Source organism: Hetaerina americana, unplaced genomic scaffold, assembly GCF_022747635.1.
Source record: "Hetaerina americana unplaced genomic scaffold, ioHetAmer1.1.p SCAF_23, whole genome shotgun sequence".
Classification (NCBI taxonomy): Eukaryota; Metazoa; Arthropoda; class Insecta; order Odonata; family Calopterygidae; genus Hetaerina; species Hetaerina americana.
In genome coordinates this window covers 5856540-5878962 of record NW_027286797.1, presented here as the reverse complement: position 1 = coordinate 5878962, position 22423 = coordinate 5856540, and the positions used below count along the sequence as shown (strand labels likewise).

Genomic DNA, 22423 nt, shown 5'->3' with positions numbered 1-22423 from the left:
ACTTTTAGAGTAAGGGTATGGGAGTCTATACATATTAGGATGATGTTATGGTCAAGGAGGCTAGTGAACAATGAATAAGATTTGAAGAAAGGAAGGATGTATAAAATATATGTGGATTAAATAATGGGTTTTGTGTTAGCACTGTCTTCCAGAGCTCATTGCATGCTTCTTGGTGTGCATCTTATTTTTGTACAATTTATTTTTTACATATTATGTATTGTAGCACTATATGTAACAATACTTTTCTAATAGTGTAAGTCTTCTAACAGTAATTCTTCTACAGCTTTTTTCCAAAAAATGTATTTACCACTACCAGGCCATGTTGTATACTTAATTTATGCATGTAATCTCTCCACCTTTTTCATTTCACATAGCTAACCCCACACTGTCTCCTCTCTCTTCTTTTGGCCAACTTCTGGGATTCTTAACATGTCCTTTCTCGCTTCCACTACTTCCTCATAGATATGATAGCCATGAGGGCAAAGAAAGAATTAAGGTTATTGGCAAATGCTTTAAGTTCAGAAGTGTGGGTATGGAAGGGGGCTAAAGGGGTGCCAGTCCTTCCCTCCCTCCAAGCTTCAAAGTTTTTACCTCACAAATTTCACCAAGAACACCTCATTTTGGTGCTAATTTAGTGGGATTTGGATCTTTTGGCCTGGTCAGATTATTGACTAATTGACTGGGCCATTGATTTCAGGTAATTGAAATTTATATTTTACTTAGGTTTTGTTATTAAACTGTCAAAACTCTAAGGAACTAATCCTTAAAAATTGTCATTATTGAACTGAATTACTGCATAGTGTCAACAAGATTTTTTTACTGCGTAGCATTCTAGCAAATAGTTGACAATGATCACATGTTTTGAGGGTTGCTTAATCTCAACTTGATATTTTCCCCATCCTTTCACCCTGGCTATAGTATAATCCATGGTAATTTTTCTTGCATCAAGTTTAACCCAAAATACAAATTTACAAAGAATATATTACACATGCAAATAATATTTTACATGTTACTTCCATGAATTCAAGTGTACACGAATAAATAACCTCCATTTGCTCTCTGTATTCCTTGAAATGAGGTCAGAAATGAATGGGACATTTAACCATGATGTTATCCTCTGTCAGTAGTGAATTGCATTTTTCTTATTTTTTTGCTGTTTTCATAAGTATTTTTTGTAATTGATTTTTAATATACTAAAAATTATTTGTTCAAAGGTAATAATTTATCATCCAAAGAAGGAAATGAGAACAAAAAAAGGAAAGAACTATCTCAGTAATCAGGATAATGAAATGACCACAATGAACATTAATCAAGTGGTGACATCAATCTGTGCAGGTTGTTTGAGTGAAAGCGGAGATAATGATGTTCTTTTGGTTGGGACTGCATCATATTTACATGCTTATGATGTCCACAAGAATGTTGATGTTTTTTACCAAAAGGTGAGTTTTTCTTCTGTTGTCATTTCAGGTGCAACAATTATTCTTCATTCATTGGTTTATGTACATTTTTAAAAGTGTTTCCCGGCTACTTTTATATTATTGGGAAATTTTTCAGATTTAAATCCTGTTTTGCATATGTAATTTCTTTTTATTTGATCTAGGTAAAAGATGGTGTTAATTCAATAGCAATTGGTAACTTTGGCCAGAAAAGGTATCCATTGGCACTGGTTGGTGGAAACTGTTGTGTTCAAGGGTTTGACTTTGCCGGAAATGAAGTATATTGGAATGTAGTGGGAGACAGTGTCTGCTCGATGGCATTAGTGGATTTTGACAAAGATGGTGAGAATGAAGTAAGTAAAAATCCCATGTGATAAACTGGAATGTTCATGCGTAAACCAATGTGCACCTCGTCGGCCTTCATTCATTACTTTAGTCATCACATCAGCTAAAATCTTATCTGGGAAAATCATTTGTAATATATAAGGTCAGGCTGGGTCCAGCGAATGCTCTTTAAGTACCTCCCTATTTTATTTCATGAATGAAATAATTACCTCAGTGAAATTCTAAGTATATTCCCATAAACAGCAACTTCCCAAATCCATTTTCTGTCACCTTTATAGGAGAGCAGGACTAGAATCCTGAACAAGGGCAATCAGATTAAAAATGAATAAATTGTTTCCGTGCTGGTTTGGTCATTCTTCTCTATTATACAATAAAACTAAACTTAAGCAAAAACATTCTAAAGAAGAGGAATGGGTTTCAGTGCCATAAGAGTCCATGTATCACTACTTAGGATCTCTATTCATATAAACATTAAGTTTAGTTCTGTGTAACCCAATTCTCAGTTAATTAATGCTATGAAAAATTAATTTTAGGATGTACCAATGAAAATTCCTTGGCCTCTTTGTTAGCTATATAATTACTCATTGGAGGCTACCAGTATAGCTATACATTATTTTTATCTCGAAATTTCAGTTGGTGGTTGGTTCTGCGGATTATGAAATCACGGCCTTTAAAAATGAAATGATTGTATCCGAGATAACAGAAACGGAGGTTGTGACATCACTTGTACCATTGAATGGAATTTCATTTGCATATGCCCTGTCAAATGGAACTATTGGGCTGTATGATCAACTTCAGCGGTGGTGGAGGGTTAAGGTATTGCATTGTCACCGTAGAACTGAATATATATTTGCATTTATCATTATGATCTAAAATTTGGGTATACCTCCTCTTTGATAAACGTCTGTACAAAATTTTATTGTTGCTGGTTATCAATTCAAGTATCAGTTTGTGGAGCTTCTCCAAGTTGTCTGCCTATCTCTTGATTCCCTCAGAGCTCCTGATGGAGCTCTGAGGGAATCAAGAGGGAACCTGAGGGAACCCTCTGAGGGAACCATTTTCTCTTGCCTGCTTCTCCCAGTATCCCTCTTCTTTTTTTAAGTTTCATCCCTCCCTAGAGTACTTAGTCCTTTGATACTCTGCTTATCCATTTTATTTTCAGCATTATTCTGCAGAACATTTCCATCACTTCCAATTTCTTTTCCCTGTCGCTCCTATTACCCGTTTCACATCCATAGAAGAGTGCAGTCCATATATAACTCTGAACTAATATCTTCTTAATGCCTATGCTAGTACTGTTGCCACTAGTAGTCGCTTCTTCTTAGGAAACTGGCCTTATTTTCTATTTTTATTTGGCTTACTATATCTCTCTTTTCTTCTTTCATCACTATTAATCCTGCTTTCTAAATAGCAGAACTCTTCCAGTTGTTCCTGTGTGTCTTTCCCTAGTCTCACCTACTTTGACTGCTGAATTCTACCCTAGTTTTAATCTTTTTTATCTTGGAGATGGTAGTTTTTCTTCCCTATTCTCATATTTTCTGGTGTTATTGTAAGGTTCATCTCTCTTCTCTGTAACTATAGCTGTGCTGTCCTAAAATTACAGAAAACTTACCCTTTTTCCTTGAATTCATATGCCACCTCTTATCTTTTCCTTGATCTCATTAATTACCATCTCAACGTGCACATAAAATATCAATGACAATAATGAACCACCCTTTTTACTCCTATCTTTATGGTAGCTTCTTTCCTAAATTTGCTGTATCTGATCACTGGGGCCTTTTCTCTATGTTGAGCATTAACTCTGCTGTCCTTTTAGTTTATTCCAATTACCTGTATGCATCATAAAAAATTTCAATTTCAAATTTTTGTCAAAATATAAAGTTAATTATAGTAGCTATAGTATCTGCTGGTATGCTGGCCATGAGGTTTAGCATGTTGCCCTGATGGCACTTAAGGTAAAACTAATATTTATTTGCCAAGAAATCAAGATATGATTCAACCAGGTGATTGCAAAAGATAAAAAGCAAATTAAGTTGTAACACAAGGTACCTTGTGTAAACAAGAGGCTTCTTATTTGCCATCAGAAAGGTTTGCTATTTTGTTCCATTAACAAAGTAGGGAGTGAGGTACATGATCACTTGAATTTCATGAATACATGGGAAGGCCCAGAAGTACCCAGCCTGGCCTAGAGATGGCACTAGCTGTTTGAAAAATATCACTGTATTTGAAAGTATGCAATCTATAAAGCATATTTTTCATGTTTGAAGACGCCACATTGTTTAGTATTTGTTGGGCAGCCATCAATAGTGAAATTTTTCAGTGAATTTGTGAAAATGTAGAAATGTGGTCATCGCTAAGAGATACAATCCTTTTATTTGGGAGGCTTCAGCCCAACCAATATAAAAGCTGAACTGTACTCTACTCTGGGTGAGTATGCTCCTTTGTTTACAACAGTAAAATAATTGGTAACAGAGTTTAAACGAGGCCGTACGAGCTGCCAAGATGAGTCGCATTGGTCGACCAAATGAGGTGACAACTCCCGAAACGGTGAAGAAAGTCTACAAAGTGATACTGGATGATTGTCGACTGAAAATGCACGAGCTAGCAGACATATTAGGCATTTCAAAAAGGATAGTACATCACATATTAACTGAATATTTGGCCATAAGAAAGCTTTGTGCAAGATGGGTGCCACGTTTTCTCGCTCTTGAGCAAAACCAGTGTCATGAAAATGTTTCAATGGAGTTGATTGATTGCAAGGTTTCACAGCAACAAAGCAGAATTTTTGCACCGTTTCATAGCCATGGATGAAACGCCATCACTTCACACCTGAGACAAAAGAACCATCAAAGCAATGGATTCAAAAGGGCATTCAAAACATGCTCCAAAGAAGGTGAACACCGTTTCATCTGCAGGCAAGAGCATGGCGTCGATTTTCTGGGATGCGTGTGGGATGATTTTCATTGACTATCTTGAAAAAGGAAAAACTTGTCACGGCAAATATTATGCAAACTTATTGCAATGTTTGAGTTAAGAAATTAAGCAAAAGCAGCCGCATTTGGCTAAGAAGAAAGTTTTGTTTCATCAAGAAAATACACCAGCTCACAAATCTGGTATCGCAATGGCCAATGTTCATGAATTAAAGTTTACATTGCTGCCTCATGCACCCTATTTGCCAGATTTAGCCCTCTCGGATTGTTTACTTTTCGAAAACTTGAAAAAATGGCTCGGTGGTCTAAGATTTTCCTACCGTGAAGAAGTGATGTCGGCAGTTAATTGCTATTTTGAGGAGCAAGACAAAGAAGGTATTGATTCTTATTACAAAGAGGGTTTTGAACTTATTGAGTATTGCTCGGAAAAGTGTATAGAGATGAAAGGAGATTATGTTGAGGGAAGGAAGTATTGTTATATATAGCATAGCATGGTGTGACAAATGTTGTATGTAGGTATTGGGATATGCATGTTACCCTCGTGCACTAGCAAAGCCAAATGGCACCCTGACGTATGTATCCTATGTTATGTGTTTATATTTTAATAAATATTAACATAATTAAATTGTCATAACAGAATTATATTAATGGAAAAATATTTATCTAATTTGAAAAAATCAGTTATTAAAAGAGCTAAATTGGTTTTGGGGATAGATAATAATGTCATTTTATTGAATTAAATGAATTATTGTATTCCAGTCTAAAAATCAAGCAGTATCCATCATTGGATTTGATATTGATGGAGATGGGGTCGAGGAATTGATCACGGGATGGTCCAATGGAAAAATTGATGCCAGAAATAGCCGCTCTGGAGATATAGTTTTCACTGAACACATGAAGGATGGTGTTGCTGGTCTAGTTAAAGGAGATCTCATGATGTCTGGAAAGGATGATTTGATCTGCTGCTCAGAAAATGGAGATGGTAAGTAATATTGTAAGGGTTCTACACAAATATTTAGGTGTGGTTGAAAATTCAGTGTTCAAAAGTATTAGTAGTAAATGAGCCTAATAATCTAAGGGTAAAGGCAGTGGAGTAGTGCAGTTCACTGCTGACCTTACTGTGGGGTGGGGTTGAAAATAAGTGTGTGTATGCAGTTGAAATCAAATTTCAATAACTCACTTCCTCTCATCAATTTTTCATAAACTCCAATCCTGTTTAATCCTTAGGTGTTCCATTTTATATGCCAAATTTTGTCTGTATTATGATGTCAAAAAATTAAATGTTTCACTTACTTTAAAAAAAGTCCATCTTTGCTGACCAAGAAATTGAAAGTCATGGCACTTGGTGCTTCCTTTCATTGAGGTGACCTGCAAAACGCAGTTGATCCGATGCACGATTATCCATCCTTACTATTCATCATCTCAAGAGCGTTACCCTTTGACTGGCCATCAATGTGGATTAGAATGCAAAATAGACTGGCCATGGCCATTGTTGAGAGTGATCATTAGTGAGAGGTGTTTTTATATATATTTTCCATGAACTCAGTTAATGGAAAGAATTTCTTGCAGCTAATGTGGAGGTAGCTTGATAGTGAGTGTCCATCATTAGTGGTTTCACAATATATTTTGTTAAGATTGTTGCTAGATTAAGGTAGGGATAGATTTTTGGTGTGGAGAAAAGAAAATGATTCCTCCAAATCCTTTTTCTATAGAGTATGGCTGTTGGCAAAGGTCAGAGACCACGCACCTTGGCGGTGTGCTGGGTGTCACTCTCATGATTAAATCCTAGTCCTCTTCCCTAGTATCTCGATATTTGTACGTTTCTGTTTTCATCAGATATCTCTTCTAGATACAGACTTAATTTGATGATGAATTTAAGGTTAATCCCAGTTTCACTGCAGCTCCTGAGGAGAAAATTAGTCAGGGTTTAGTATAATATGTATCTAAGTTGTTAATGCTATTGTTCAGGTTGAGGTATTTTTTATGGTGCTGGATGATTATCCTCCAATTACTCATTCAGTTATCTTGGAATGATTAAATGGCTATAGTAATTTTATTGAGTTATTTTGACTATTAATGATGGTAACATTCTCTTTCAAACTCCTGCTTCCAGTGATGGGTTTCCAAGTGGGCCAGCCTACAACCTTCCTGCAGAAGTGGCAACCTGGCATTGAAGAAGAGACTGTTCAAGACATGATGCTTAAGCGTAAAGATTTGTTACAAGAGCTGAAAAATTATGAAGGGAATGCTAAATATGGTGACAACTCATTAAGCAATGAGGACAGAAGTTCAAGGGGAACTCCATTGGAAGAATATGGTGTGATTCCGGTAATCCTGAAACTCTTTATTTAAACTAAGTACTGCTGATACTTTGTAATCATAAAATTTGACTTAATATCACTTCCCCAAGCTCCGATTTTTGCTCATCTTCAGATTTTCGCCTTTGAAATAAATGTTATAATAGTGAAGTGGATCACAGGGTCAAAAATCTAGTTTCAATCATTTTCAATAAATGATTAATATTAGCTATCTTGCAGTGGATCCAACACAATTTGCACCTTAATATATGCTCATTTTATTAATATATCATATTATTGAAACTGGATTTTAAGTTTTTACCTCAGTCATTACAGTTGATCCATTCCCACATTTTCCCAATTTTTTAGACCCTTTTATATCCATCAAATTAGCTTCTAATGTAGTTTATGCTAAGTCAATCACTAGTGAATGGTATGGTTATATCCAAATTAATATGGTCAAATATTTAAAACAATGTTTCTTGGGATGTACAGTTCTAGCATAATGAACACGTCTACCAATAACATTTGGTAGTTTATTTAGTTTATACATTAATTGGCTTTTTTCAGACTGATCCTTTATCCTCAATGTCCAGCATATACGCGGGCTGCTCGACAGATGAATCTTATTGGCTTTCTGCCAATGCTGATCTGGGGATATTAATGCGCTCCCAATACAGAGCCTTTAGCTGATGAGACAAGTGAAATTTTCCCGGCAAAGCTTCGTTTAGGAAATCGGAAACAAATTCAGTGCCACATGAACTTGGCTCAAAGGTAATACTCCCAAACCAAATAATTTGAAGAGCCAGTTTTGTGTTTGGAAACAGTTTGGTTTGAGGACATGAAAATGGCTCTTGAAAATCTTAGCAATACCTTGCACATCGTGCTATCGGCATTAAGACATGCTTTTTAAAACAATTGAGTATAGGGATTATGTCTGAAAAAATTGATGGATGTCTTGCACCCAGTGGCATAGATGGAAGGAGTTGCCCCACCCCAATCTCCAAAGTCTGACCCAATGCACATTTATCACTGAGAGCCACTGATTTGCAGCGTAATTTAAGGGGAGGTTTGATGTCTTGGCCAAGTCAGACTGTTGATTAATTGGCTGTTCATATGGTTGAATGTTCAGATAAGAGATGATGTATAATTTTAATGGCAGCTCTCTTCCTTAAATTATGGGAATTCTTTGAAACCACTCTTTAAAAAAATTCATTTGTTCAATGAATGACTGGATAGTGTCAGCAAGGATTTTTAACTGCGTTAGAGTTCTAGCAGAAAGCTGGCAAAAATAACATGTTTTGTGGGTTGCATGACATGAGGTGTATTTGGCCCCTTAACCCTATTGCTAGGGTGATGCCACTGCTTCCAAGCAGTATGTATTTTAAATTGTTGTTCTGGAGAGACAGAATTCCTTTATATCTTTTATCTCTTTTAGTTTCATCTAGGCAAATCAATGTACGTTGATTTTCGTTCAATAAGTCCTGAGGAAAAAATAGAAAATAATTTTGGGTAGATTTTTTATTTATCAACGTTATTTCCTTTTGGATCATTGCACTTTTCACAGAGTTTCTTTAACTTTTTTCATCCAAAAAGTAGAATTTTGGAAGTTTCTTAAAATAAACATCTGTGTTGGCAATTGTCTCCTCATTTGATGTGAATCATTTTCTGCCAAGCCATAATTTTTATGTTGAATTAGAAAAAGCTCCTGGGAGCCAAAACTAGTGAATACAGTGGATGTTGTTATGATCTGAACTTTAAAGTGATAATTTTTGCCATTAAAAACCCATGCATTTCCTTGGAGAAAAAGAATATTTTTCTCTACCAAATGAGAAATTTTTTCATTTATTTACTCAACTGTTGCAATATTAATGGGCAATACTCTCCATTTATCGTTTGTTTTTTCAAGTTGTCGATGTAGATGATTCCACATGGGTCCCAAAGAACGTGCCCGTCACTTTGTTGGATGATTTTACCATCTTTGCCTTCTTCAACAAAATTTGATTCATCAATCACTCAAAACTATTATGTGGATTTTGTCAATCATTTCAGAGGAAATTAGGAAGGAGTGTTAAATCACTTCCGTTAATTTTTTTCCATTCTTCTAAATAAACAAAAGTTTGTTGCTTCAATTAACTATGAAAATGAAACCATTTGCTGGATATTGTTGAAACTTAAACAGCAATCTAGAGAAAGATGAGGCCTACTTAAAACAATCCTTTTCCGATAATTTGAGTGCCATCTCTTGGGTTTTCTAAGGAGTTATTGAAGGACCCATATATCCATTAAGTAATGTATTTTGTCCTTATATATCAGACTTTGACTAATTATTTTTTCCAAATACAGTTTAGGCATGTTTTAAGCATGCATTGCCATTGCCAGAAGTGAAACCGACTTCATGAAAAACCAATTGGCTCCATATGAAGTCGCTCCATCAATACTTTCTCTGTGGCTCTTCCTGATTTTAACGCGGGAGTTTATTCATTGAAACACATTTTAGTGAAGAATCATACATTTTTGCCATAATTGATTGCAAGTAGTATTTATCAATCCACTTCAATATCTACTCTAGCCTTACCTGAATTGCTCTTTTGTTTTTTAATTTGCTTATATTCTCTGGATATAGTGACATTTTGGTAATTTACCAGAAAATTCATCATACACCTAGGAAATAGGCAATTATTTACTGGGAGCTGCCCAAATAGTTGTGATTGCTGGGAGCATAAGAAGATTAGAATTTGGAATTCAGTAATGAGTAATAATTTTCTAATTTTTAATTGATGCTATCATAGTGAAATTTAATTTAGATAAAATATTTGGAGAAAGAATGTTTATTCATACCAATCTAATCTTTTGAACAGGCACACACAAGGCTTCAGACAAGAGTCAGCATAAGTATGGGAAATTCTCAGCTAAAGGTGAATAATATTTTGAAATCAGTAGGAGCATGTAGAGTAGAATATTTTCTGATGAATTTAATCACAAATAAAACACTACAAACAGATATACTTATCTATTAATAATTGGTGAAAAAATCTCAATCAAGCAATTATTTCTTGCATGGCTCATTCTTACTAGACTTTTTATTAACTGGTGTGAAAATGAAAGATCCAGTGAAAAACTATTAATATCTGTAATTTTAGGGTCACGAAGTTCAATCATAGTGATCTTCTACTCTCAAAAGTTACTCTCAAAACCAATCTTTTGTGCTTAGTGAGTCATTCAAGGGCGAGTATATGCAAAGTTTGCCGAGGCAGAGGATATTGGTGCGCTATGCAGCAAGGTAAAATCTTTATTGCGAAGTAAGAAAGGAAGATCTATGCTAAGAGTTAGAGATAAGGCGGGTAAGACACAGCAAAGATCCAAGAGATATGGGAAGAATATATAGAAGAACTGTATAGTAAAGAACTTAGATCAACAAAGTTAGACATAGAAAAGGAACATGAAAGTACAGGAAGATTGCTTAGGTCCAGGCATACTCGACGAGGAAATAGAAGGGGCATAAAGGGAGATGGGATCAATTAAGGCTATGGGGGTGGATAACATTCCTGTAGAACTACTTACAGGTTTAGGAAAATGTGGGAAAAAGAGGCTATATAGACTGATTCATAGTATCTATGAGGAAGGAAGCTGGCCGGAAGACTTTGTGAGATCAGTTTTAGTTCCTTTTCCGAAAAGGTAAAGCCTACATCATGTGAGGACCACAGGACAATAAGTTTGATATCCCATGCAGCTAAAGTTATTCTCAGGATCATAAACAAAAGGATAGAGAGGAGGGCAAATGATTACTTAGGGGATGACCAGTTTGGGTTTAGGAAGGGGGGTATGTGTGATGCCATTGAAGTAATGAGATCACTAATCAAGAGGAATATAGAGTACATTCAGGATGTATTTGCCTGTTTCGTAGATTTCGAAAAAGCATTTGATAGAGTGAATTGGGAAAAACTAATGAGTATATTGAAGGAAATAGGAATAGATTGGAGGAAAATGAGGCTAATCTGCAGCCTGTACACGTCTCAGACTGCTCAGGTGCGAGTGGGGAACGGGGAGTCCAGATGGGCAGTGTTAGGAAGAGGTGCAAGGCAGGTTTGTCCATTAACACCGTTGCTGTTCAACCGGTATGAAGAGGAAATGATTTAAGTGGCATGGGAAGAACTTGAGGTAGGAATGAAAGAGGGTGGGGAATTCGTAAAATCAGTTAGGTTTGCTGATGACCAAGCTTTAGTTTGTCAGTCAGCCAAGGGGTGTTAAGCATTGCTGAGTGAATTGGAAATTCAGTGTGACAGATATGGGATGAGAATATATTATTAAAATTTTATAATTATAAAACAAAAGTTAGCGATTTTCCAGAAAGAAAATGGCTAAGCTAAACATCAAAATAGGAGGGCAAAAACTAGAGCAGGTAGAACAGTTTACGTATCTCGGTAGTGTTTTGGACCAGCACGGCCAAAGTAGTAGGGACGTAAGGAGAAGAATTGCTCTAGGTAAAGAGGCTTTCACAAAGAGGAGGGAGTTGATGACAGAGTCATTGAGTAAGAATATTAAGGAGCATAGCTATGTACAGTGCAGAAACATGGTCACTGAAGCAGGAGGATAGACGTCGACTGGAGGCTTTTGAAATGTGGGTGTGGAGAAGAATAGAGAAGGTAAAATGGACCGAAAGAAAATCAAATGAGAAAGTACTTGGTATGATGGGCAAAGAGGTGGGTTTGTTGGGAGAAATCCTATGGAGGCAGGAAAAATGGATAATGGGCATGTTGATTGGTAGTGGGATGTTGAAGCCTGTAATAGAGGGGAGAATGTTGGGCAAACGAGGAAAGGGCAGGAACAGGATAGGGATGTTGGACGGGATGAAGGGAGGAAGGAAGTACTCAGAGATGAAGAGGGACCTGATGTAGAGTAAGTTGCTGGATTTCGTGTTTTGTTAGGAGTCACAAAATATTTATTTGGTAGTTTTGTCCATCCAAAAACCTACCTTAACCAGTAGATTACCTTATGATAAGTCACTAAAGTCCCAATATGGTAGAAGTAATGCTTGGTATACATCCTTAAAGGAAATTAATTGAGGCTTTACTTTTCCTTGAATGTATATTTCACACCATGTCTTAAACACCGCACCATTTTACTATTTTTGTCATACAGTTTTTCAGCATTTGCATGAAACATTCCTGGTGACCTACAGCATCATTTCCATTCTCCTCTGCCATTACTCAACTCTCCATTTAATTATTTTAATCTCTAACTGCTAATTTCTACTTTATATAAAATACTTTATGCCATCTCCTATCCTTCCAATTAACATCAATATGTGTATTTCAAAATGCTCATCAGTGAACTCCAGTTAAGTCCATGAATTTCTTTCTCAGTCAACTGACTGCATCTTGTGCCCTCTTTCTGTTAGAAAGTGAAACTATTCATCTTATTGAGTCTCTTTTATTTTATGTTCTATTCTGCTTAATAGTCTGCTCTTCTGAATCTATTTTGAATAATATTGAAATAAATATTGTATTCACATAAAAGAGACGAAAATTCATGAAATAGACTAAGTGGGTCCACCCTGAGGCCACAGAACTCTATTAAGAAATGTCTAAAAGCGGTAGCAGTGGACACACAGTGATGTTGAGAAGTATTTTGTGGACACGGGTGTCTGCTGACATGCTTTCTGAATACTGTGGTTGACACTTGTGTCTGCCAATTTTTTTTAAATTTGCATATAACACTGGAAAATATGAAAAAGCATGGCTAGTGGGTGCATTCAAAGGTTATAGCAGACATGAAAGTAACATCACAGCACTAGTGGTGGTCACATAAGTGTATCAGGAGAAGGAACTGTCATCAGACTCCAGTATCAGCTACAGTAGTCAACCTGTTAATACTGAACTAGTTAAGTATAATTGGGTGGGTGTAATTAAATGATGAATGGTTAAATTATGAAAGGTAATAGTTTTGGCAGGCTTGCAGTTTGAATGCAGGAGTATTTAAATACTCCCTAAAGGGAAAAAGAGGGAGATCATACAGCCTTGCATGAATGCATGCTTTGTATTTTGCACATTTATTACCACCCATGCTAGTGCCCATTCCATAATGACTAAAGGGGAAGCTTTGATTTGAAATCCTAAGGAAGAAGAACATTTGAGTTCTCGGATGAGAAATTTGCCTTGGACTCATTGTATTCAGTGCATCAGTGCATGGAAGTTTCATATTAACATCTCAATATAAAGCCGTAAATCCAGCCAATTTATAATGGTTTGTGTCACTGAATGCTTATGATGAATTACACTTGTAGAGATTGCCACACAAAAATCAACCACTTTCACCTCAAAATTTCTGTGCTTTGAATATTCTAATTTGGAACTCAAAGAGGTGGATTAATCTACTCATTAGATGTAAGGCTTTAGATCTGAATGAATGAGTGCTGTGAGTTACATTCAGTTAGTAGTGCTGTATTTATCCTAAGTTATAAAAAGGAAAACCATAGTGAGAAAGTCAAGTGTTGGCCACATCAGATTTGGTCTATAAATTTAAAGTTTTCTAGTACACTGTAATTGGGTCGAGATGGTGTAGTGGCTAATGTACAGGTTTCCCAGTGAGAGTGCCTGGGTTCAAATCCTGGAGACAATAAATATTTTTCAGTGGTATTCCGAAATGCTTTGTGGAGAGCACTTTGAGTGAGTATGACATCTGTTGGATGGTATTTTAAACTGCAGACCCCTTGGTACCTTTCGACAAAAGTAGGCAAATGCTGACACCGGGTTTCTCTCCACCCTTCCTTTCCCAACCATCCCTAATGGCGCGAGTGACCTTAGCTCTTGGTCACATCCCATAAAAACTACAACTACTCAAAACGCTGTTATTATCAAAACTTGTAATGAAGACAACAATTGTCAATGCCTGAGGAGGTTAAAATACTCAATGGGAATTATCTTTCCCGGTGAATTGGTTTATGACGTATAAGATGAAGCCATACCCATATCCCTTGGCCCATAAGATGCAGGCCACTTAATGAGCATCTTTTTGAGTCTAAAAGCGCATCTTACGGGGCAGGCAGTATGGTAACTCGTTTCCTTCTTGGGTTGTGTTACTGGTGCATAAGTCATGTGACCATCAGCTGTGGGGCTCTGGTGGTTGACAATGCTCTCACTCAATCCTGCTAAATGTATTTTTACCTCTGAATAAGTGTGCTGAATTGTTGCTGTTTCATGGACGGTAAGATTTTGAGCCATTCTAAGTAGAATTCTTATATCTATTTGAAGAATTTGCAGTTTTTGGGGAATGAAACTGCGCGGAACATGGCAGTGAATGACTACTATCACCATGCTGAAGGAAGTGCTCTCTGAGAATTTCATTAGGCCATTCATGCATAGAAAAAATCATCTGAACACAGTCAAAGCCTAGTTATACTTGAGTTCCTTGATACTGTTTGCTTTGGAGATGACTTGGTAAAAAGTATGTGCAACTTGTGAGCCTATTAATTGTTAACATACTAACTGAGATATAATAAATTGTGTGAACATGTGAACATGCATGCCTAATGTACAAGCACACATATGACATATATGCATAAAAACAGGTACATACACAAATATATATCAATGTTCTGATAAGTATGAATTTGTCAAATTGTGTGACTAAATTTACATAACGCTCTGTAATTTTCTTTGTGTGAATATAAATGTCCACCTCAATTTTCTTACCTTGAAACATTTTCTCTCTACTCAATTCCAGCCTCATGTGGAACTTGGACTCTCAACAAACAATGACACTGTTATAAGGCTAGTCCTCGTGTATGGAGAAGGGATATTTGATGGGGAGACACATGTCATTCATCCTAAAGAATCACAACTTTTCAATAAAGTAAAAGTACCTCTTTTCCCTCCAAGAGATGTCCCTTTAGATTTTCACCTTAAGGTAAGCTCTTAATTTTTGAGCTGGCCGAAAATCTTGTGACACTGTTTCAATGTAATATTTGGCTTTAAATTAGGTTTTCATACCCTTCTTTACTATTTGAATAATTCATGTAGTCCTATTTATACTTTTAATGTCTGTGGAAAAACTAATATATATGCTTTTATGTTTGAATTATTCATTGATGTCATTGTTGGTAATTTAGTGAATTCATGAAATTATCTCTTTCTTTCATTAGGCTCTTGTAGGTTATCCAGGAAGTGTTCAATTTCATGTTTTTGAGCTTACCAGACAGATTCCACGTTTTTCTATGTACAAAGTAATAAGCTCACATTACACAAATGTGGTCAGCTATGTGTCTTTTAACTTAAGGGAAAGAGTACAGAGGGTAAGTTTCTTGTTATTGTTTGACCAAAGTTTGCATATTATAATTATATAAATATTACTGATGCCTTTCATCCAGTATCTGCGAAGTCCTTTATAGATGTGGGGAATAGGTCTAAAAATTCTACCAATCAATTATGTCTCGATGAAAAATATTCAGCATCCACTTTATTCTACCTATAAATAGATGTTCATATCTTGTAATCTGTTTGAAAGTTCCGGTCATGTGCACAGAGACCCATTTTTAGCCTGAATTCCCTTTGGAGGAACCACAGTGAAAAGTATGCATGGGTGAAATTGAGGGTTGACTATCCCAATGACCTTAGACTGTAGTCCTTTCCCTTCCCTTCCAGAGTGACAAGGGGAAGGTTGCCCTTCCATATGATCTTCCTCACTCTAGCGAACTTTCCCCTTCTGCTTGCTGCCTTTCCATGCATCAAAGTGCAAGGAACTGAGGTTGTCAAACTGTCCCCATCTCATTCTCTAAAACAAAGCATGCAACCATGGAATATGATATAATGAAAATATTTGATGTAATGATAATTTTTACCATCATTTGCTTTTGAAATATTTTAAATGATAAATCATATTTTTATTTAAAAAAAAGGCAAGGGATGGACTACACATGAGAAATTTAGAGAATTGTCTGCAGACAAGTTTTATTTCATGACAAATTTAATACACCAAGAAAAGCATTTTCAATAAATGTTCAAAGTGAGTGTGAAAGACATATGCTTGCTCCACTTGCAATGGTTATTGCAATTGTTGAAGAGCATGCCACCAACCCCCTCTTGTACAGTTGTAACTCTTTGAGGAAAGGAATAAATTATGTTACGTTTGCACCAAATAATTGACTGGCAAAGAGAATGAAAAAGTAGTGTATCACTCTGAAAAGCTGGAAAGCTTTCATAGACTAAGCCAAAATGAAGTGAAATGCAATTGAGGAAAAATATCCATTGCTTTAAGAATTTCCTATGGCTTCCACATATGCACAAGGCTGTGCTGCTGGAGGCCTTTCCTTCTGACATCCCCTAGAATTTTTCATGCTCCCTGAAAGCTAAGTTTATATCATACTTTTCATACTTTGAATTACAGTGAATGTACACGATGGAGCTATGAATGAACGAAATCAAATGGGGGCAACTTGGCAACTATATCACACAAAAAAATAATTTTTGTAAAGTCTCTAGGCCTTAATTGGTGTAGAATATCATTAATAAATAAAATGAACTTTGTAATATTTCCCCAAATTGATCCTGACAGTTTGTGTCTTTGCCAAGCATCATTTCTTAGGGTAAAAACGTTCATATCATGAATGAATAAATGTTCAATACTTAAAAACAATCATCAAAAATTTCAAATATTAAATGGCAATGGAAATTAATAATTTTTAAAATTCATCTTAAGTGCGGTGTATCAAAATACAGCATAGCTTTCTCATCAATTTGTGTTGCATGTAACTTTGAGATATGCAGTGTCAATACTCAGCTGGAGCATGGAAAAACTCTGGCCCCTACCCTCAAGTGTAGATTTCATATGCAGTAAAACTTAGTATTACCTCACCTATCCATTGATTACTTCGTTGATGATGATACATTCCAATTGAAACCTGCCACTACATGCTTCAGGTTTCAATCTTGGATGCTTGGACCTTGGAGTCTTTCTTTTATTATGGTTTCAAAATTGGCAAACATCTTATATTCCATTGGGTATTTTACTCCGAAACAATTAAATATTTTTCAAAATTAATTAATTTTCAAATTTGTGTTGAACGTAAAATAATTTTGGGAAATCGACAATTTTTTTACAAATTGGTGATATCCTAAGGTTAATTTTCAAGGAGCCTATTTTTGAAGAAGAAAAGATTATCAAAAAGCTACAAAAGGTCTTCTCTGGTTTTAATTTGATTCATTTAATCTGATATGTAGCCATATTTGATAATATATTGGAAAGTTTCAAAAGAGAATTGGAAAATTTTTTTCTTTATAATCATGACTTCTTTGACTATGTACCCTGTGCATGGTTGTATTCATAATAGTAATTTAAAGTATGTATTCCTATAATATGTTTAATTATGTAGGAGAGCTTTCACTCCAAAGAAATTCTGCCTTTTTATGCAACCATTTATGAATACCTCAGTATAATTTATTACTCACTTGTTTCTATTACATAGATCTTAATGTGGATGAATCAAAATTTCATTCTGCCATCTGATATCCAATTTCAAGAGGATAGCTTAAGTTGCACATTTTCTTCACTGAGAACGAATGAAGAAATGTCAATGAATATGGATTCTGGCGGAAACTTTACCATAAAAACAGATGACATGGGTTTAGCTGGAGATTTGATTCAATCGTTGGCAGTTTTTCTGAACCTGGAAGACATGCAGGTCAGTTGAAATTAAATTTTGGGTTTATCTTGCCACAGTATGTTGTTGGTGAACATGGTGATTATTGTATTGTCCACCATCAATTCGAATCACTAGACTTGATTGGGTCATTGTAGCCTTGTGGGTAAAGCTTTGCCTACTGACTGGAAGACCTGGATTTCATTCGCAACGACTAGGAACATCCCCAGCTTCACCGGAGCTGTGTGATGTTGTAGGTGACTGGGCCTCCTGGCAAATCACAGGGTAGGGGGGCCAGTTCCTTTCCCTTTGCCACCTATGGTTTTCCAGGAAGATCTGGTACTGAAAATATCGAAAAACTTTGGTCAAGCAGTGGGTACCTGGAGGCATTGGATTCCAACTTGGCCCCTCTGGTCAGTAGTCCCACTCCAAATTCCTGCATTGCTTTCAAGTTGTTATTGGGCTTCTTATTGAATTAACTAGAGAGGTTTCACCAGTAATATTTACCAAGAGCCTCTCTTACTCGACTCATGCAAGACTCAACCTATTGAAGTCACTCTTTATTAGACCCCTTCATATGCATGTTGTCTTTCTGTGTGCCTTGTCATCCAGTGTTTTCTGAGTTTCATGGTGGTAAAAGAGACACCATAGTCTCAATCTCGCCCCAAAATAAAGAGGACTATCTATTCATCTCCTCTTTTCAAGACCTCAACCCAGAAGGATACCAGAGTTGAGGTCTTGAAAAAAATCACTGACACCTGTAGGTATGGCCCAAAGAATATTTTTGGTACAAGCAAGAATAATTTTGGTCCACCCCACTGTCTCACTTCCATTTAATTTCAGAAGGAAAATACTATAGCCCTTTCCAATAAATTTTCAGAGATATTTGGGTACTTATAATTGTAATGATCACAAGTCATGTTGCCTTTTTGTAAAATTACACTGAAACTTCACATGTTCTGTGGAAGTGCATTGACTTACTCCAGTTGAATACAAATGAGTGGGCTCCCAGCAAAATGGTGGTGACCAAGCAGCATGGATAAAAGTTTTAGACCTGTAGACTCTCCCCCTCAATAGCTCGACCTTCACGCTCCATCAGTGGGTGCTGGGTTTATTCCTGATATCACAAATGGGGTGTCTGTCAATGGTATTGAATCTTCATGATTACAATACGGGATAGCAACTGCAGGGTTATAGATAGCAAAAATTCCACTTGCCACCCTCAGCGTCTAAAAAATAATTAGTTCTACTTAAATGCATGCTCTTTCAGTAACCTCGTGTGCTTTGTTATAATAACCCATTCTTTCCAAATGACCTCATTCGTGTTCTGTTCATCTGTTTGTAAGTCTCCCTTTCAATCCCTCGTCCCTCTCCGCGGGGGGAAATTCCTGCTACCTGCAACGTTGGGTCGCATTCCCCGCCTTTTACAGTCTCCTCGGTATTGGTGTTTCACATTCTTGCTTGTTGTTTCCTGGCTTGCGTGTTGTAGGATGGCTTTCGTGCTGCATCCTGAGGTGCAGTTTTTTGTTGGTTTGCAGAATATGTGTTTGCATGAGTGTTGGATAAAGGGATTTTTGCATGAGTGTGTGCGCTGCTGTGGGTGTAATTTTCCATGCTGTTGTTTTTCATGTGGTATTGTTCCTTTTTACGGTTGGTGACCTGACACCCCCCACCACATGCCCTTGCAGCGGCTTGTGGGGTATAATGTAGATGTAGAAGTAGATTTAGATGTTCAGAACTTGGCTCTTAGCTTGTGGTTATGTTGGGGGGGGGGGAAGAGTGAAAATCAGATAACATACTTGTAAACCCATTCCATTAAAAGTGTAACCCCATTCATCCCTCATCTTGGTGCCCCTAGTGACTGCTTATGTTGCTTGGACCTCTGGCCACCCCTGGACACCTGCGACCTTCTGGAATGGCCAGCCATTTTGGTGTGGTATTTGAGGAAGGGGCATCGAGAGGAAATGGGAATGTTTCTGTGGGGCATTGGAAACACAATTTGTTGTGATAATTTCTATCGACTATCAAATCCACTTTGCAAATGATAACTAGTGCCTACTAAAATATCCTGCAGTCTTAAAAGTCATGCTTGAATAGTTGTTAATGAAAACGATTGCATTGAGGTTTTGAGAAAATAGCCTATAAACAATGAAATTATGTCTCAGGCTCCACTGAGGTGTTGAGTGCTAGTTGCTTCAATTTCTACCTTGTTGGCTTATTTGAACTCAGTCACTTTAATAAATGCAGTTAAGTTGTCAGAAATTGAAGGAGGAGAGCTTGCTAAGTTTCCAATTTACAATATTTTGAGTGATTTTGAGGTTAACCATGTGCTTTGACGTTAATCATGGTTTTTCGGCCAAAGAACTACCAGTCTCAGTGAACTATTTTCATGGAAACTTTTGCTTGTGATATTGATGGTTCACGGGCTGCCTTGCCATTCTGTTGGCAAGGATGCTCAGGTAGCTGGAATTCAGCAATTAAATGATTTATAAATAGAGTTTTTATAAAAGATATAAACAGGGGCTGGAAACCTTGATGTATGCTTCCACACTTGAGATTTTTAGATAAATCCTAGTAAAAGTCAATGAGAGTTTAGGATACATTTTGTCTTGGTTGTTTGGCAGGTTGTCGCTCACTTTCCCTTGGAGTTGGAAAAATTAAAAAAGTTATTGGAGCAAATCCCAAGCGTGAAAGAGGGAGAAGGCCATTTACTGAGGGATATGACAAACTCCTCAACGTTCATCCGAAAAAGTATTGTTCAAGCCGAGGACTCGTACCTTCTCAATGACTTGTAAGTATGAAGCATCTCCATTAGTTAGATTATTCTAGGTCAATCATTAATGCATTTAATTTTTGTTCAATAACGAGTTCGTCAAATAATCTCAAATGCATCATTTGCAATTGGTAATGAAAAGTGACATCAGTCATTCAGAAGTGACCTTTCTTTGTGTTTTTTGAGCATCATCCACTCTCATTCTGCTTTATTCATATCGAGACTTAAACCACTGAACTCATTTCACCATCCATCATTTCCCAATTATCTATCTATATCTAAATAGTTAGTGAGAAAGGCTGCATAGTTATACCTTATGATTGAATATATATATGTATTGTTTATCCTCTCTAATTTTGGCAAAATCCCAAAAATTGAAAAATTAACCTAGTCTCTCATTCAAGTGAATGCATGATTTTACACTTAATAGGAATTAGTATCATATATAATTACCTCTCAGCATTATAATGTACTTGGAACAGAAATGGGTGCAGATTGATGGAATATTTTTAAAGAAGCCTACTTGGATAAGTAACATTAATGGTGTCAGTTATTGTATACTTTGACGTACAAATATTGCACCATTTTTCTCAAAAATCAACTTAGAGCTAGCAGACTTAAAAAGTTAAAAATTGTGGTTAAAAATTATCATAGGAGTCATAAAATAATCAGTGTCATTACAGTCAGCAGTTAGGCTTAACTTAAGTCAAGTAATTTTTTGTGTGGTTTTGTTTGTTTGGGTATTAATGTTAGATACCTTTATCCTCTGATTTAAATGACATGTTCGAACCCATTAACTGGTCCAAAGCCCAAGAAATCTCTGTTGAATCAGCCAAATTGGTATTCAGTATCTTAAATTTATACATTTCCATCCCCCCCTAAAAACACATTGCTATTTAATGAGAATGCATTGCAGTTAAATTACCCATCAGTATTTATACCATTTCAGTTGTCAATCTCAAAATGTTTCACATCCCTTCTTGCATCGCTCAGGAAAACAAATTCTCCTGTGACCTTACCATCATTTCCTCCTTTTGTTCAACCCTGCCCCATACTTGTGAACCAAAAATTTGACGCCTACAGTAGGGCAGGCACAGTTTCTTCCTCTCCTCAAACCCCTCAAAGGCACTCATAATCACCTCGCCTCCCTTGTCCGCTGCCTTAATCAACTAGCATCAGCCTTTCTCCTGTTCCTAACACCCCCTTCATGTAAAGACATAAATTGGTAACTGATATATAACTTGCAATATTTTATATGAAACTAGGGGTATTAATAGAAAGAGAGGGTTTGCCTTTTCGTTTGCTTGTTCATTATCCCAAGTTGTGATGATATTGGAGGGTACTCTTGATGCATTAGAAATAGGTGTGTGGGGACTGGATTGGTGCGGTGGCGTAAGCACTGCTTTCAATGGACTGGGTGTGAATCTTGGTGGTGTTGATTTTTTCAGTGGTATCTCAATCCCAGTTCTAGTGATGTGATGATTAGAATTAAATAATGCTCTCCTCATATGCACCACATATGGAAGAATTGAAAACTTCAACTTAGCATTCCAGACTTCACTTCACCTCCTCATATGACCAATGTAATCATTTTGCCCAAGTGCTGATAATATCTCATTTTGATTATTTTCCATACTAATGTTTCATTCTTCTTCAGGGACAGTCTGAAGTCACACTGTTTTAATTTAAGGAAAACAACTGAGACATTAATTCATAATCATAAAATATACTGTGGTACCCATGAAGACATGCAAATGATATCTAAGGATGTCAACCTTATTGTCCAGAAGGCTTCAAGGCTAAGAGGTTAGAATTTTTTATTTAATGAAGTCTTCAGCAATTGTATGTCATGACATTTTAATCTTTTTACTTTTCTTTTAGTGGGTGAATCAAAATCTAACCTGATCCAACTGTGCCACATTGCCATTGAAAAAAACAATTTTTCTTCACTTGCAAAAATTTTCACCACAGGTGTTGCCTAGTTTCACTGAGAAGTCTTTTTGGTG

The 22423-nt window shown here is 36.4% G+C and overlaps 1 protein-coding gene across 1 annotated transcript in view; it reads left to right on the top strand.

Annotated features, from left to right (window-relative positions):
• The window catches only part of LOC139689405 (BBSome complex member BBS2-like), a 29316-nt gene extending 6893 nt beyond the window's left edge, over nucleotides 1–22423 (top strand). The window contains exons 2-13 of the mRNA XM_071586506.1: nucleotides 1215–1439; nucleotides 1601–1789; nucleotides 2415–2597; nucleotides 5471–5693; nucleotides 6825–7039; nucleotides 9870–9926; nucleotides 14734–14916; nucleotides 15152–15301; nucleotides 17471–17686; nucleotides 20269–20435; nucleotides 22075–22223; nucleotides 22299–22423. Coding sequence (XP_071442607.1) covers nucleotides 1215–1439; nucleotides 1601–1789; nucleotides 2415–2597; nucleotides 5471–5693; nucleotides 6825–7039; nucleotides 9870–9926; nucleotides 14734–14916; nucleotides 15152–15301; nucleotides 17471–17686; nucleotides 20269–20435; nucleotides 22075–22223; nucleotides 22299–22399 — 2058 coding nt within the window. The 3' untranslated portion in view covers nucleotides 22400–22423. The remainder of the gene's footprint in view (nucleotides 1–1214; nucleotides 1440–1600; nucleotides 1790–2414; nucleotides 2598–5470; nucleotides 5694–6824; nucleotides 7040–9869; nucleotides 9927–14733; nucleotides 14917–15151; nucleotides 15302–17470; nucleotides 17687–20268; nucleotides 20436–22074; nucleotides 22224–22298) is intronic.